Here is a 16,744-nt window from a genome sequence, read left to right as displayed (position 1 = left end):
GTGTGAGAACATACACTAGCCCTGTGTACTCAGCATACAAACTGGCGTCAGCATTTCCTTCTTTGCATTATTACCTGCTTAATTTTCTCTCTGTCCTGCTCCGGCGTTCCTGTGCCAGTGATGCGCAGACTTTTCTTAAACATGGCCATGCGAGTCTTCGCATCGCTTCGCTGGATCTTTGGTAGTCTGCCTCTCTCCTGAGCCTGCCTGTTTTTCATCTCTTCTATCAGGCGCTGGTTATAACCCTGCATCTGCTCCATCTCCTATTATTTAGATGTTTTTAGAAGCGATACACAAAGCATTAGTAGGCACAAAACTTGGGGTGAAACTACTTCATTTGCTCAGAATGTTGATGCTGGATAGAAATACGGTCATAAATTCATAGTAAAGGTCATAAATTCATTGTTTATGGGGATTTGGCGAGCTAGTTAGAATGCTGGTAGTTTCAGGTTGTTTGTAACAACTGATATCATTTTCATATAGAGTTTGCCATACAGATCAAATAAAATTACACAACAGACAAAAACACAAGGCTTCTCACAGAATTTAGCTAGAGTTTCTGCAAGGTATTCTTAAATGCAAACTAGCTTCACATTTATACCCTGTAGGTCTGCAGGGTGTTCAATTTTGCTCTGTAATCACCTACAAAATTAAGCAATATCCTTAAGTATTTTCATGAAGATGTTCATATTAAATTTTGTAACGTATGCGTAATTCACCCACCTTCTCATGTCTCTTTAGGAGCTGGTGCCTCTGCATGAAGTACTGATCTTTCAGCTGCTGTTTCAGCAACTGGTGCTTCTCCTGCAGGTGGCGTTCCTCCAACTCCCACATGGCTGCCTCACGCGCTGTATGTAAGCATGTGATGAGATATATTTTTGTGTGTGTGTAAGAGAGAAAGAGAGAGAGATGAAATGATGAGTAGACCAAAATCAACAGATATAGAACACACCCCGTGCAATAGTTTCAGCCAGAAAAGAAAGCAGGCAGTGTACAGGTCCAGGCATGTTAATAAATAGCCACCACATCATGCTTCCGGCAGTGTCTGACTCACTGAGAATCACTCAATCACTTGCCAAGCCATATTTGTGTCACAACCAACAAAGCCTAACGCTGGTCTTTATAAAGTCCAAAATGTGTAGATGGATTGACTAACAGAGATGGACGAACTGATACTTTTGATTAGATTTGTTTTATTGACCCTAATATGAGAATATGGATAATGTGATTTTTGTTTTTAATCAAACATAATGCTAAAAATAAAATGTGGGAAGATGTTATATAAGTGCACTGGAATGAGGAGATAATGCTGCTGCCCTGTTATCACTTTGCTGCACAAATCTGATCTACTGTACAGCAATTTCCATTGTGCTATTGGCAGCATGTACATATTTTTATATACACTACCGGTCAAAAGTTTGGAGACACTGAAATGTTTCTCATGATCCTAAAAACCTTTTGATCTGAAGGTGTAATTTATTTTGGATCTTTTATCAGAACACAATTCCCATAGTTCAATTTGTGTTATTACAGAGTTTTGATGACTTTAATTGGGGGGTGGGGGGGAGGGGGGAATAAAAATAAAATGTGGGAAAAAATGTGTGGGGGGGAATAAAATTAAAGAATGAGTGTTTCTAAACTTTTGACCGGTAGTGTATATAAACTTGCAATCTTTTGCAAACAGCCAATTTGTCAAAAGTATCTGACCTCTCATAAGCTGCTGCTTATGGTTGAGGCAATCTCGTTCTATGGTGGCGATCTCTAGTTTGTGCTGCTGGATGATCTTCTTCAGAGCGCTGTCCAGCTCCTGCTGTTGCTTCTGCAGAAACTCCTGTTCCTGTGGTAAGGATTGAATAAGAGACAGGAGGGAATGCAAAGACAAATGACATCAGCATCAATTAGTACCGTAAACTGCAGAGTACCAAACTGCAGAATGGCTGCACAATCATTAGCAAACTGTCACAAAACATTTCACACAAAAAACAGGTAAAACACTAGGACAGACCATAGTACTGTTTGAAAAAGCATGGAGAAAAAAGTCAAACAAAATTACTAACATTAATACATGTCTTGTAGCAAGACAACATTTACATCTCATGGAAAAAATGGTACAGTCCAATATGGATGAATGGAGCAGAAGGAGAAGAAAAAAAAAAACATCTTGTACTAGTTCTAACCAGGGCTCAGAGAGAAAATGTTTTCAAAAATCTTAATCTTACCACCAATATTTGAATGTTTCTGTTATTGCTTACCAACCCCAAAATAATGTTCCTTAACCGGTTAGAACAAAACAAATACATTTAATTGTTACTTTTACACAGGCTGTATGTAAGCCTAATATAATGAAACAGTAGGGTTGAAAGCTATTAGATCCAGCAGCTGAGACCAAATGCAATGTTATGTTCTTAATAGGTCATTAGGTTTGCTTATCTATCAAATGCATATTTATCATAATGAGCTTTCATGTTGAGCTCTCATGTTAATTGTAGTAAATTTAAATTACGTGCTTTCTTCATCTGCACAGTGGCTTAGTGGTTAGTTCGGCTTTCGAATCCCACCTCCACCCTGTGTGCATGGAGTTTGCATGTTCTCCTTGTGCGTCTGAGGTTTCCTCCAGGCACTCTGGTTTCCTACACGAGGAAACCCTGGTTCCACCCCCTGACTGCTATTTCCAAATTGTCCATAGTGTGTGAATGTGTGTGCGCGATTGTGCCCTGCAATAGGTTGACAGCCCATCCAGGGTGCCCCCACCTTGTGCCCAGAGTACCCCGAGATACCCTGTGTAGTACAAGCAGTACGGAAAATGGATGGATGTTTCTTTATCCATGAATTGGAGCCATGTAACCTTACAGCTTGTGCTGCATAGCTCAAGTAAAACGATACACTGAATGAAATCAGGCAAAACAGGACGTGGATTCAAAACATTCTGGAGTTTGTAGGCGAGACATAAATAATAAGATAGTGGATAACAGAGCAGAAAAATAACATTATTAATCGGTAACAGACATTACAAATTAACGTTTTTGTTACGGAACAAATAAGGATGACTTATGGGTTTTTGTTTTCTTTCCTCAGAACGGTTCAGAGCCCTGGTTAAAACACAGGTCTACATTAAGATAGAGCATAAAGTATTTTATCTGAAAATACTACTCTCAATAAATCATTTAGTTAAACATTACTCTTTTATCTAAACTCTCCACCAAACATTGCATTGCAAAAGTACATATAACCACAATGAGAGAATGTTTTAGTGTTGTTACCCTACAATACAAGTCCTACTGTAACCACAGTGATGATCAGCTTTTCAATTTGTGAACACACAGCCCAGCGGCACAGATAAAAACAGTGAGAGTGAAATATACAGGAACTCGAATACATCTGGAGTAAATAACAAAGCACAGTATGTTGTATTCAAAGAGAGACACTGCACCATAACACAACAGCGACAGCACTCCAAAAAACAAGAGCACCACCCAGCTCACATGTGCCATCTCCAGCCTAATGCCGTACTAATGTGCCACTGGTTGGAATTCATGTGCAAGTGTGCAACATTCCTTGCTTAACACAAACCAGTTAGATTGTTGACTAGGGTGTGGAGCCCTAACAAAATGCCTACGCTTTTTGTGAGAGGAACACATATTACATAATAATTTTGTTTATTAATTGCTTTAAGCAAATATCACTACAATAAGGGAATACATTATATAATTGTAATATCTTTCTAAAATATATTTCTAAAAGCCATGTCAGTGGATGTTTGCAGTTTTGTAGTGGCCTATACATCAGTTATTCAGTTAAATAAATGACTTTCTCGAGCAAGACGCTTAAATGTTTGGTGGTAGGCAGGCACATATGAGCAGGGGGGTTGGACAGGGAGAAGAAGGGGCAAAACTTACATCCTGCATCTGAGCGTTGAACAGAGCACATGAGGACAACTGAAAAGACTGTATCATAACCTGGGCCACACCCTGTGGAGCGAAACACAATGCACTCTACCACGTCAGGGACAAGTCACTCACACAGTTGTGGCATGTTACCACCCTCCAAAACCCACACACGCATACTTTCAGATTCTCACACTCTCTTTCTCAGCTGCTGGTGGCTTAAGGTTCTGGGTTAACAATGTAAAACTGTCAGGTAGAATCAGTAAACAAGGATCTTCAAGGCTAACAGAGAAAAAGCTTGTTAAGCCATAAATGAGTTTGAAAGTCAGCAGGTGCTCGCCGGGCTGTTTCTTCATTAAAAGAGCCACAATGTCCTTCACATGCTTGTGGAATTGAAGCAAAAGAGCAACAATAGTAATATTTAGTAAGTACAAATTAGTCTGTTAAAACCTGGTCAGTTGATCTCGGACATCTGTTTGCTCCAAGAAGAGAGAAAGAAGAGATTTTGAATAGTATCATTTTATAGTATCAACATGCTGCATATGGAAACAGGCTCTGTTAATGGTGGAGTCTCGCTTTATATCATGTCTGTGTTACCTTCTGGCTCTCACTCTTAGTTATGCGGTCATAGAACAGTTGATAACTTCAGTTTGATACAGTGCTGTTTTTGTGTACATCTCATAATAAATTGTTTCATAAATGAAAACAAAATCTAAGATAAAACAAAGGCAACCTGAGTAAACACAAAATGAAGTTTTTAAATGAAAATGTTATTTATTGAAGCAGTTAAAAAAGTTTAAGTAGTTACCCAATTCTAACTGGGCCTGTGTGAAAACGTGGCAAGCAGCAGACCTTCTACAGTTCCTTCAAGAGCACAGCAACTACTCATCCAGGAAGTCACAAAAGAGCCAAGGACAACATCGAAGGACCTACAGGCCTCTCTTGCATCAATAAATATCACTGCTCATGACTCCACTATCAGAAAGACACTGGGAAAAAATGGCATCCATGGAAGAGTGGCGAGGTGAAAACCACTGCTAACCCAGAAGAACATTAAGGCTCGTCTGAATTTTGCCAAAACACACCTTGATGATCCTCAAACCTTTTCTGAGAATGTTCGAGGAGTTGAAAGTGGAACTGTTTGGAAGGCAGGGGACCTGTTACATCTGGCGTAGACCATACACAGAATTCCACAAAAAGGGCCCGAGCAACTTGCAATAGCTGAGGGAAACACAAATTCTGCTCTCTACCAGAAAATCCTAAAGGAGAAATGTCCAGTCTTCGGTCTGTAAGTTGAAACTCAAGCACAACTGGATTATGCAGCAAGACAATGATCCAAAGCAGTAAGTCTAGGAATAAGTCCACATCTGAATGGCTCAAAAAATGCTAAATTCAATTTCTGGAGTGGCCTAGTCAAAGACAAATTGAGATGCTGTGGTAGGACCATAAACAGGCAGTTCATGCTCAAAAACCCTCCAATGTGGCTAAAATTCCACCACAAAGACTGATCTATAGTTATCAGAAGTGTTTGGTTGCAGTTAGTGCTGCTAAAGGTGGCACAACCAGATTTTAAGTTTAAGGGGCAATTAGTCTTTCACATGGGTGATAGGTGTTGAGTAACTTTTTTTTTGCTTCAATAAAAAAATTATTAATTAATTAAAAACTGTATTATGTGTTTACTCAGGTTGCCTTTGTTTTATGTTGTATTTCGTTTGAAGATAACTTTTTAGTATGATCTGTACAGAAAAACTGAAGAAATCAATCACTTTTTCACAGCACTGTATCAACTCTAATGATGCTCATACTTAAGTTCATTTTAACACAATTTGCATGACTTGACTCTATAATATACAGCTATTGGAAAAACGCTTTATAATCGCACTGTCCGGTGTCACCCAGTAGAGGATGGGTTCCCTTATGAGTCATATTCCTCTTGTTTTTCCTTGCCAATGGAGACAATGCCCATTGTTCAAAGCGCAATACAAATAAAATTGAATTGAAGCTTATGTTTACAAATGGGAACAAGTTTATAATACAAGCCAGTGAGCTAAATAACCACAGAAACAAGGAACAGTATGGTTTACTATTGTCTGTTATGCCCTTTGTAACCAATGAATTCTCAAATGAAGTTACCTTTCAAAACTTGTTAATTGCTGAATTCAAAAGCTTGTTCTGTCTGTATAAGATACACATAAAAACACATGTAACGAGCATGTGATGACATACGAGTCTTTACCTCTTCATGCTGAACAACAACGAGGTCTTCCTTTAAGCGTTTCTTAAGCTCTTTTCTCATGTGTTTGGGGGATTCGCCGATCTCCTGTTTGACCTACAGTGTACGAGTATGCAGATGGTTGGGAATTTTGCTGTGTTGAGCACTGAGCACAGCTGATATTATGTATTAGTGGCAGGTCATGCAGTAATAAAGTTTACCAGTGTGATGATTAGTACCACTGAAGCGCTAACCAGAATCAAGCATCTCATGGATGATTTAGTACAGATTTATATTTGAATGGAGATGTCCCAGAAACCTAAAGAGGCAGTTCTCTGACTGGTAAGTTGATTCTGTTAACAAGAAATGGATTAGATACCAGAGTATGTATAAATCAGACACCGTGGTAGAAATCAGATGAGTAGCAGAAAAAGAATAAACAAAGTTTTAAGAATAAGAGAAGGTTTTGTATGTACTGTTTAACCGTTACCCCAACTATGTTATTGGAAACACTTGAAATCTCTAAAATGATGCACACTGCAATAGAAATGAAATTATATTAATCATTTATACAAGGAAGGAAAGGGGGAGTGGTACCCAGTACTCTCCAGTTGTGAAGGTAGCCAATTGAGTCTTGTTGAAACCTTAGCAGGCAGATTTTTGCATCCAGAACCTTAATCAAAGTTGTAGGACACATCTCTGCACTTTTATTGCATTTTTACTTGGCACGAGAACCCTTTTTTCATGACTGGCTCAATTGCTGCCTTTGCAGTTATTCTACAACAGAACAGACAACAGAACCAGTCAATTATCACAAAAGGGTCCTGAGGTTAATGAGACAGCATTTACTCACTGAAGGAAATGGGCTGCTACAAAATGTGAAATATAGTAGTGTGTTACTGGGTTTATTGGCAAAATATAGTCTAGTGCGACAGAATTCATATTCCCCAATATACAATTTCACAATACTGTTTAGTGAGCACCATGCTAGAGATTGTTATAAATTCTAAACAGAAACTTCATCTATTATAATTATATCAAAGTGAGGGGGGTGGGACGGAGGATTTTACTATTAAACCATGAACCAGCTGAAGCCCTCCACCACAGCACCAAGTCCCACACTTGCACATTCACACAATCAACATCATTAGTAATATTTATACATTAATAAATATGTACAAGGTTAACAAAACACATTAAACATTCCAAATACTGTTTATACTTTGTAGATGACTAAAGCCTAAATCATCTTTTACACTGCTACAATAATCTGTAAATATGAAATACCACTCAAGCTGAACATAGTGCACTGCAGTTAACTGCCATATCTGATTAAAGAATGGCCATGCAGATGGAACGGAAGTTCAAATATCAGCTTAAAAGTGCAAGCAGAGCACCAGCACTAACAGTAGATAAAACTTAAGGCTTACATTTTTTCCAACTGGGTTAATTTAACACAATTTTAGCATCATGCCAAGGCTATGGTGGGGCGAAAAAAATAGTGCATGCATGAACCAGATGGAAAAACCACCAATGGGTTTATAATAAAAACACCTTTAAATATTTTTCAGATAAAGCCAGGAACCATTTTCAGAAAGAAAACTTTCCCTCTAGATGATGAGCATGAATAAATGAAAATGCAGAAAAAGTTATAGAAAAATGATAGCGTAGTTAAATTCAAAACTGAGGAACAGTTTATGATGATAGTTTAGGCTAAAAGTTGGAGCAGAACAGAGCCAAAGTGTAAAATGACTAAAGAGAATCAGCATTTTGTTCTGGCTGAATAAAGTAAAAACACAAAGACGAATGCCAAAAAAAATAAGCAAGATGACCTTGAAGACAGTTTCAAAAGCAGCTGCAATAAGCAGTCCCTGTGATCTGAAACAAAGCTGCAAATCTATATTTATTGTAGAAACATCCTATGTATGCAGCTTTTGTGAGGGTCACACACCGCAATAAAGAATGTAGAAAAAGCTAATATATGCAGCACAGCCCCTCCACCATACAAAAGCAGACCAATATGGCAATAATTTTTTAGCATAACTCTACACTGACATGTTTATAGTATTAAATATGACTATGCTCTCCTGCTCACCTCTTTCTTGCGATTCTTTAGCATGTTCTGGAATTTGGAAAGCTCCTTGTCTTGCTCAGATTTGATCCTCTTGGCTTCATCCCTCAGACGATTGGTGTGGTCTTGTTCTATACGCTCAACAGACTGCTTCTGCTGCTTCTCTAGGTTCTCCACCTCTTGGTCATACTGACGCTTCTTTCCCTAAGACAGAGAAAGAGAGAGAGAGAGAGAGAGAGAGAGAGAAAGAGAGAGAGAAAGAGAGAGAGTACACTAAACTAAAAGCCAGTACCTTCCAGGTAACCCGAAGCTCTCCGAATTGTGCCTCTTGTATAACTGAGGTCACCTGACAGTCTGTACTTCCAAATGAAATTGTTCAGAATATTTTTTTTAAAACCTCTGAGTGAAGTACCCTCACTCCTCCGACATCATTTGATGTGTAAATTTAAAAAAAAAACAACTATCTTTTCTTTAATTGCAGTGTCACAAACTCCAATACTGCTGCAGTGCCCAGTCCTGATTCTACACTTATGAAGGGAAAACACTGAATGCTATAAACGTTCACAATTTTATGTTAATGATCCTGTTGCAAACTAACTAATATGTACTGTAAAGATATGAAGACACTAACGGTCATCTCCTGCTCAAAGCGCCGGAACAGTTGCTCTTTCTGTTGCTGCAGCTTATTGCTGAGTTGTTGATGGGCTCTTTGCTCCTCCTTCTGTAGAAGCCTCAACTCCCGCAGTTCCTGACGCCTACAACAGCACAAGACATCGTGTCACTTAACGCAACACGGTGCAAAGCTAAAACAAGCCAAAACACACAACACTACTAAATCTAAAAAATCAGCCAAGCACTGACAACACAGAGACAATGATATAAAGAACTTATGACAGTCCCACATGAGGACAAAGCCCCAACCAAATGAATGGAAAAAGTTTGGATCAGTAACTGAACAAATCCACAATGGAAAATACACAGTCACCCAGACAGGAGAAAGTGCTTAATTTTCTGGAAATGTAGAATCATGTGAAATATCAGGCATCATGCATATATAATACTTGACAACATTCAGTTCTGTACTATTCACTCTTGGTTAATATGAATTAAAAATATAAATGTAAAAAAATTCCCAGATGCTTAATAACTGTGATAGAGGTCACTTAAAATATTACCTTAAAAACCGCAGTTCTTCGTTCTTGGTGTCATTATCAGTAACTATCTTCGAAGTGGTGACACTGACCTCCACCCCATCCACCATAAACTTGCGTGTCTTTTTCAGAGTCTTCTTCTGGCATTTGGCATCCTGTGTAAGTACAACCTCCTGAACATGAGCAATTTTATAAAAGGTGAATAATCAATCAGGGTGCATTGTGATCTTCTTACCTGTACAGAAATCGATCCCTCTTTACTTCTGGAGAGGAAGCTGGAGATAGAAAGGTTCATGTCAATGCTGTTGGTATCTGCTGCAGAGCTGCTTCCTGAATCCGAATCCTTCTCAATATCAGGTCTGATTGCCACAGCTCTATTCTGGTCTACCTCATCCTTTGTAGCTGCTTCAGGAGATGTAGCTTGGTCACTGTTTGGTTCTCGGGTTTCCTTTGACATATGGTCTACCTCGTCCTTTTCTCCATTAATGATAATGACAGGTGACACATCCACAGAGGTCTTACTTTCATTCACCATTTCCTCGGTCTCAGCAGGAATATCTTTCACAACTTTACTGGTCACTGACTCAGTTTCGTTTTCCACTTGTATAGACTCCTTAGCATCTACTTCAGATCTAGGTTGGTCCTCTTCGGCTTCTGGTTGTAGCTTCTTTTCTTCCACCTCCTCTTTCTTTTTCTCCTGTGCAGGCAGATCAACACCAGTTTCTTCACCCACTTTCTCCTGCTGCACATCCTCTTTCCTCTTCTCAGTCTCTCCTTCAGTCTCAACCACGTTCTTTGTCTTTCCTGTGTCTTCCACACACACCTCAGCCTGTTCGGTAACAGCTTCTTCAGGTTCGGTTATTTCGACAGGTTCGGTACATTCCTCTGCTAAGAGTTTTGGCTCCACTTCCTCTTTCTTCTCCAACTGATGATCTTTTTGTTCATCCACCATTTTCTTTTCCTCCTCACAGATCTCAGTAGGTTCCTTCGTCCTAATCTGCTCCTTCTCCTCTTCTCCAGTCTCTTCACTGACGGTCACGGTCTTCTGGACAAGATCTTTCTGGGTCTCTGGAACGTCAGGAATCTTCTCCTCAGCAGCACTTTCTGAAGTCTGGATTTCTTCCTGGCTTGACACACTCTTGTCTCCAGCAGGCGAGTCTTTAGGACTGAGGTCGGCCATTGCAGCTGCCTTTCTGCTCGCTCCCTCTGCATGGTGAGGCTCAGAGAAATCCAGAACCACAGCTGAGCTCCTCTTACTATCATCAGCTGTTTTGGGTTTTGCCTGTGGCTCAGCATTCTCAGTGACTGATTCCAGCGTAGACGCATTCTCAGAAAGCTTCTCGTCCTCTAAGCTGCCAGTGCTGATTTCAGACAGCGCACGCTTATGTCCCCGCACCTCCAAAGAAATGCACAAAGAAATGATGATAAAATTGTTGTGAATAGTATTCTACATAAGAGACAAGGCATTAAATGCACCAGACAATAACTGTTTACTAGTTAACGAATACACATACCAGTGGGTCCGTCTCCTCTTCTTCCTCTTCTTCTTTGCCTTCCTCAATCTCCTCAAACACTTCTGCTTTAGCCTCAGCAATCAGCTCACGCAGAGGTTTGTTATCAGTTACACTTAAAACAAACGGATGCTGAAATAAAACAAGAGAAAATATTATGCCCTGTTTTATTATTTAAGGGCTCTTTTGATGCTTTAGGGATAAGCTACCTGCAGGAGTTGTGTCGCGCTCCATCTATGGTCTACATTCTTATCCAGAGCTTTCTTCAGGAAATCACTGAACTCTGGAGACCTGTTCGATGCAACAAGGAATCAAATCAAATCAAAATGCATGTCTGAACTAAAGAATACCCAAATACTTCATGAAAAAACACAACAATCAAGTGAGCTCTGTGCACTTTCATGCTCCCCATATGGAGATGCTCTGGGTGGGCGACTGCTGAACTGATTCATCATTACTCATTTCAGCTGCCTGCACACATAATTATGTCAGAGATTCAATGATCTTTTTTCTTTTTAAAAATCATAATTTTTTTTAAAAGAAAAGGAAAAAAAAAACTACTTGTTGGCTAATGCAACACTGATATTACTATAATAGTTGACTAAAAGGCTCTGGCAAATGAATACATGTGCAATATTTGTACAGCAAAAAAGAAACGCCCTCTCACATTCAACTGCTTTTATTTCCAGTAATAAAAGGTTACATGTAATTTTCCACTGCAAGGACGATCAGCTGTCCTTCCTGTCTCCCTGTAGCACTGTCTTAGGCGTCTTACATGACAGACATTGCAGTCTATTGCTCTGGCCACATCTGCAGTCCTCATGCCTCCCTGCAGCAGGCCTATGGAATGTTCACGCAGGTGAGTAGGAACCCTAGGCATCTTTCTTCTGGTGATTTTCAGAGTCAGTAGAAAGGCCTCTTTAGTGTCCCAAGTTATTCTAACCGTGACCTTAATTACCTACCGCCTGTAAACTGTTAGTGTTTTAAGGACTGTTCCACAGGTGCATGTGCAATATTTGTTTATGGGTCACTATTAGCATGAACAACATTTTTTAAGCCAAGTGTGTTCCACAAGTCCTGAAAAGTGAAGCCAAAACGTTTTGATCGCCCCAGGTGGCTGGATGCAGTATAGGTCATAAACCCCGCCCTCTCCATGTAATCTAACGGCACCCGAGATAGTTTCTGTCATTTTAGGTAGTTTTTATCAGGCTGGTGTAAGTTCAACTGTTCGTTTTTTTAAATAAGTTTGATTTTAGTTAGATATTTGATGATAAAAATGGGGATGTGACATCATGATTGACAGCTTTGATTGACAGCTTCTCTGAGTAGTCATGGAGGCACCAACTGACTTTTTTCAGGATATTCGCAGGGAGACTGGAGCTTTAACTTTCATTTCTACATTTCCATAACTGTTTATTTCACACTGACATAATGAATTGAAAAAATTCAGGGGTGTGTGTTTGCAATTGATTCTGCGGGAGTGTGGGCAGGACTTTGATAGCACGGCTCCACTTCACGCTCACTACTGCGCAAACTCGGGCTCTAAGATGTCAGTGCCATATTGGGACATTAGCGGCTTCAGTTTTCTACAATGGAAGGGTGTGAAGGTGCTTCGTCTATGGTTTAAACCTTTTCCAATAAAGACCTGTAAAGGTTATTTGGATTTAAATTACAGTCTCCTCAAAAAGGGACATTTCTTTTCTTTTGCTGAGATATATATATATATATATATATATATATATATATATATATATATATATATATGTGTGTGTGTGTGTGTGTGTGTGTGTGTGTGTGTGTGTGTGTGTGTGTGTGTGTGTGTGTGTGTGTGAAAAAATCATTGCTGTGATTCTGCAGCCATACCATCGGGAGGGCTGCATGAGTGTAGGTGGCTCAGACTTGGCTATTTTGAGCAGGACTCTCATAGGGTTCATCTCGTGATTGGGCGGCTCAATCTGTGCCAACTCTATCAATGTGACCCCAAGGGACCAGATGTCCGCTTTGTAGTCATATGGTCTGTCTTTTGATGTCTCACACATCACCACTTCAGGGGCCATCCTACAAACAAAAAAGAGAATGCACAGGAAGAAAAAAAAAATAAGACTAACTAATGTCTTAACAAAGATTTTTTAAATGGTCTTGTGTCCTTGGCATTACCACTCCTCTGTTTAAAACATAAACCATATTCAAAAAAATATTTGTCTTGGAGTTTTCCAGAACAGATGACTAACCAGTATGGAGTCCCAATGAAAGAGTCTCTTCTTTGTAGAGTCCTAGTGTTTTTCGCAGACACTCCAAAGTCAGCTAAGTGGAGACATTGACCCACATTAGAGATACATGTTTGACGACAGGTAAACTGGAGGCAACAAGACTTAAGAAAGAAACCTTTTTCAGAAGATGCTGTTGTATTAAATTTAATGATCATTGTCCAATGAATATTAATCTCTCATTGAAGCCTATATATATATATATATATATATATATATATATATATATATATATATATATATATATATACACACACACACACACACACACACATACACACACATACACACACATATATATATATATATATATATATATATATATATATGCGCTCAGCAGAACCCTAATAATTTATAAGCGTGAACACAGATGGGGAAAAGAAAAAAAAAAAACCCTCACCCAACTTGACATCGCCATCTGCAGAAACCAGAATGTTTCCAGCTTTCAGGTCTCTGTGGATGATCTTATTCTCATGAAGATAAGACAGTGCATCTAGGGTCTGTTTACACACTACACGGATCTGTGGCTCGGTCAGTGGCCGCTCCAGCTCTGGATTCATGTGCACAAAAATATACATTTTATTTTATACAGTTCAATATAATTTTAGATACTTATAAAAAGGGTTCATAAAAACTGCTTTTCTAGGAATTCATGAAGATATCCTGTTAGGGAAAATACTTAATGATCATGCTATTTCTGAGGTTTAACCTAATTTACCAGCTGAAGCAACGCCGACTCCTAGGCTGAAGTGTCTAGATTAACTGAACAAGAGGTTGGTTTGTTTTGAATCTGGAACCTCATATAGGTTTTTGACTACAAAAAAATACTTTTTCTTTTATATTTTGTTTATAAGTCGAATTATCATCTTTTATAATAGTCTGTTGCCCTTGGGTAGCTGATAACACTGCACCCTTGTGAAGGATCTTTCAGGTGAAAGATGAAGAAGGGGGGGATATGAAAAACATAAAAGCATAAGACAAAATGCTGTATGTTTAATTAATTGTGCAATCTGACCTCTGATGTGTATAATTCTTTTTTAAATAATGACCATAATTTACTGCAATACATTGCAGACTTCAGACACGGCAAAGAAATGACTTAATTTAAAATAAGAACATGATCCATTAAATGTGTGGCTGATTGTGATTGCAATGCTTCTGAGAGGCATAAGGAACAATCTGTCTTTCCATTTTTCAAGTATAATATACTTCCAAAACATTTAGTGGAATTTTGTGAAAGCCTGTGCACGAGGCTTTAGGAACATGTCCAAATAATACAGCAGAAAAAGGCTGAATTGCACTCCTTGAAACAGCAACTGCAATAATTACATGCTTAGACCTCAGTGCTGAAGTGAGCTTAGCCTACTGTGTGGCACTGAGGTTCAGTGGAATGGAGCATAATTTATTTGAGAGTACAGTTTAAATGATTCAACAGTTCTGAAATGTCTTTTTACCCTGGTATGAAACAAAGAAAATAAAACTCACCCAGCATGACAGCATCGACCGCACCTCCTGCACAAAACTCAATAAGTATCTATAAACAGAAGGAGCAAAAAGAAACTTTATTACAACCCAAAAAAGTTGGAAGAGTATGGAAAATGCAAAAAAACAAAAAAAAGTCATTTGAAAATTCACCCTGTACTGTATTGAAAACACATTATTTGATGTTTTACTTTATGAATTAAATTTATTCTTGAAAATATACACTCATTTCATCTGATAACTACAACACACTCCAAAAAAGTCGGGACAGTTGACTGTTTACCACTGTGTAGCATGATCTTTTCTTTTAATAACACTTAAGTGTTTGGGAATGAATAAACCAGTTGGTTAAGTTTAGCAAGCGAAATTTTCCCTCATTCATCTATTATGCATTTCTTCAGCTGCGCAATTGTACAGGGCCTTCGTTGCCTTATTTTGCGCTTCATAATGCGCCACTAATTCTCACTCGGAGACAGGTCAGGACTGCAGGCAGGCCATGCTAGCACCCGAACTCTCTGCTTACACAACCATGCGGTTGTAATCCGGGCAGAATGTGGTTTGTCGTTGTCCTGCTCTGGATGGCAGCAAATGTTGCTCCAAAATGTGTACATATCTTTCTGCATTAATGTTGCCCTCACAGATGTACAAGTTACCCATGCCATGGGCACTAACACACCCCCATACCATGATGGACACTGTCTTTTGGACCTGACGCTGATAACAGCTTGGATGGTCCTTTTCCCCTTTGGCCCGGAGAACATGACGGCTGTTTTGTCCAAAAACTATTTGAAATGTCGACTCGTCGGACCACAAAATACGATTCCACTGTGCTACTGTCCATATCAGATGAGAACGAGCCCAGAGAAGTTGGCGGCGCTTCTGGACAGTGTTGATGTATGGCTTCTTCTTTGCATAGTAAAGCCTTAACTTGCGTTTGTGTATGCAGCGGCAAATGGTGTTGATGACAAAGATTTACCAAAGTATTCCCGAGCCCACGTCAGGATATCCATTACAGACTCATGACGGTTTTTAAGACAGTGACGTCTGAGGGATCGGAGAACGCGCATTCAGAAGTGGTTTTCAGCCTTGCCCTTTACGCACAGAGATTTCACCGGATTCCTTGAATTGTTTAATTACATTGTGCACTGTAGAAGGTGAAATGCCCCAAATCCTACTGATTTGTCTTTGGGGAATGTTGTTCTCAATGTCTTGGATTATTCGCTGATGCATCTGTTGACAAATTGGCGAGCCTCGACCCATCCTTGCTCTTGAAGGACTGGGCTTTTTTGGAGGCTTCTTATATACTATGATTAAGACGACTGCTTCACCTGTTTCACATCACCTTCTTATTTCAACTTGTCGCATCGCTATTAATCCTAACCCGCCCCATCCCAAATTTTTGGAACGCGCTGCATGCATCAAATTCATAAAATACTTTTATCTTCAAAAAACTACACAGTTGATTATGTAAAACATCAAATAGCTTGTCTTTGTATGTTTTTTGTTTAAATATAAGTCAAAATACATTTACAAATGACTCCTCTTTTGTTTTTATTAGCATTTCCCATACTGTCCCAACATTTTTGGAACTGGGGTTGTACAAAATCAACGGTGATACATACACTTCCCAATGATTAATTCATCTAATCAGGAAAAAAAAATTTTTATAACAGCCACAAATGAATTACAAATACTAAAAAGATTTTGACAAAATAGGTGCTTACAATCATAGACATAGTCAGAGAAAATGCCCAGATTTCAATCCAGATTTAATGCATTCCAAAATCTAACACATTCAGACAGATCAGGTCCTCTGGTGATTAACTGAGACAGCTACTATTCAATTATGCACCATTATATGGAATTGCGGTCATTTGCAAGGTATAAAATTGCAAACTTTTGAAAAAGCTTTGTAATTTAAACCATTATGTCATTCTGCCAATGGGCTTCAAATGGTATGAACAAAATCAATATAAATTGTGTATTATGTTCCTTTAGTATGAACCAGAATGAAAAGGAAATAGGGAGAACTGTTGGCCTGATTGGCTACAAAACTATCACAATTTACAAATCAGTTAAATATTATTGTTTTTCCCCCCGCTTTGAGGCTTATACGCAGTACAACTGACCAGCTCACAAGAGTGCAGATTTTGCTCATGGTTTCAT

General features: G+C 39.0%; 1 protein-coding gene across 3 annotated transcripts in view; it reads right to left on the bottom strand.

Annotated features, from left to right (window-relative positions):
* The window catches only part of slka (STE20-like kinase a), a 30,626-nt gene that overhangs the window by 4,119 nt on the left and 9,763 nt on the right, over positions 1-16,744 (bottom strand). The window contains exons 3-16 of one of the 3 annotated variants that reach the window (XM_053621562.1): positions 14,582-14,630; positions 13,497-13,646; positions 13,061-13,133; positions 12,693-12,887; positions 11,039-11,120; positions 10,833-10,961; positions 9,554-10,714; positions 9,343-9,473; positions 8,799-8,922; positions 8,192-8,371; positions 6,121-6,213; positions 1,708-1,837; positions 724-848; positions 75-263 (exon numbers count right to left, since the gene is read on the bottom strand). In XM_053621562.1, coding sequence (XP_053477537.1) covers positions 75-263; positions 724-848; positions 1,708-1,837; positions 6,121-6,213; positions 8,192-8,371; positions 8,799-8,922; positions 9,343-9,473; positions 9,554-10,714; positions 10,833-10,961; positions 11,039-11,120; positions 12,693-12,887; positions 13,061-13,133; positions 13,497-13,646; positions 14,582-14,630 — 2,811 coding nt within the window. Of the gene's footprint in view, positions 1-74; positions 264-723; positions 849-1,707; positions 1,838-3,896; positions 3,969-6,120; positions 6,214-8,191; positions 8,372-8,798; positions 8,923-9,342; positions 9,474-9,553; positions 10,715-10,832; positions 10,962-11,038; positions 11,121-12,692; positions 12,888-13,060; positions 13,134-13,496; positions 13,647-14,581; positions 14,631-16,744 lie in introns of all 3 variants that reach the window. The other 2 variants (XM_053621563.1, XM_053621564.1) reach the window with 2 other exon arrangements.

This window comes from Ictalurus furcatus, chromosome 3 (genome assembly GCF_023375685.1).
Source record: "Ictalurus furcatus strain D&B chromosome 3, Billie_1.0, whole genome shotgun sequence".
Classification (NCBI taxonomy): Eukaryota; Metazoa; Chordata; class Actinopteri; order Siluriformes; family Ictaluridae; genus Ictalurus; species Ictalurus furcatus.
Note: the sequence above shows the minus strand (reverse complement) of the source record. Positions and strands in the feature narration are given on the sequence as shown.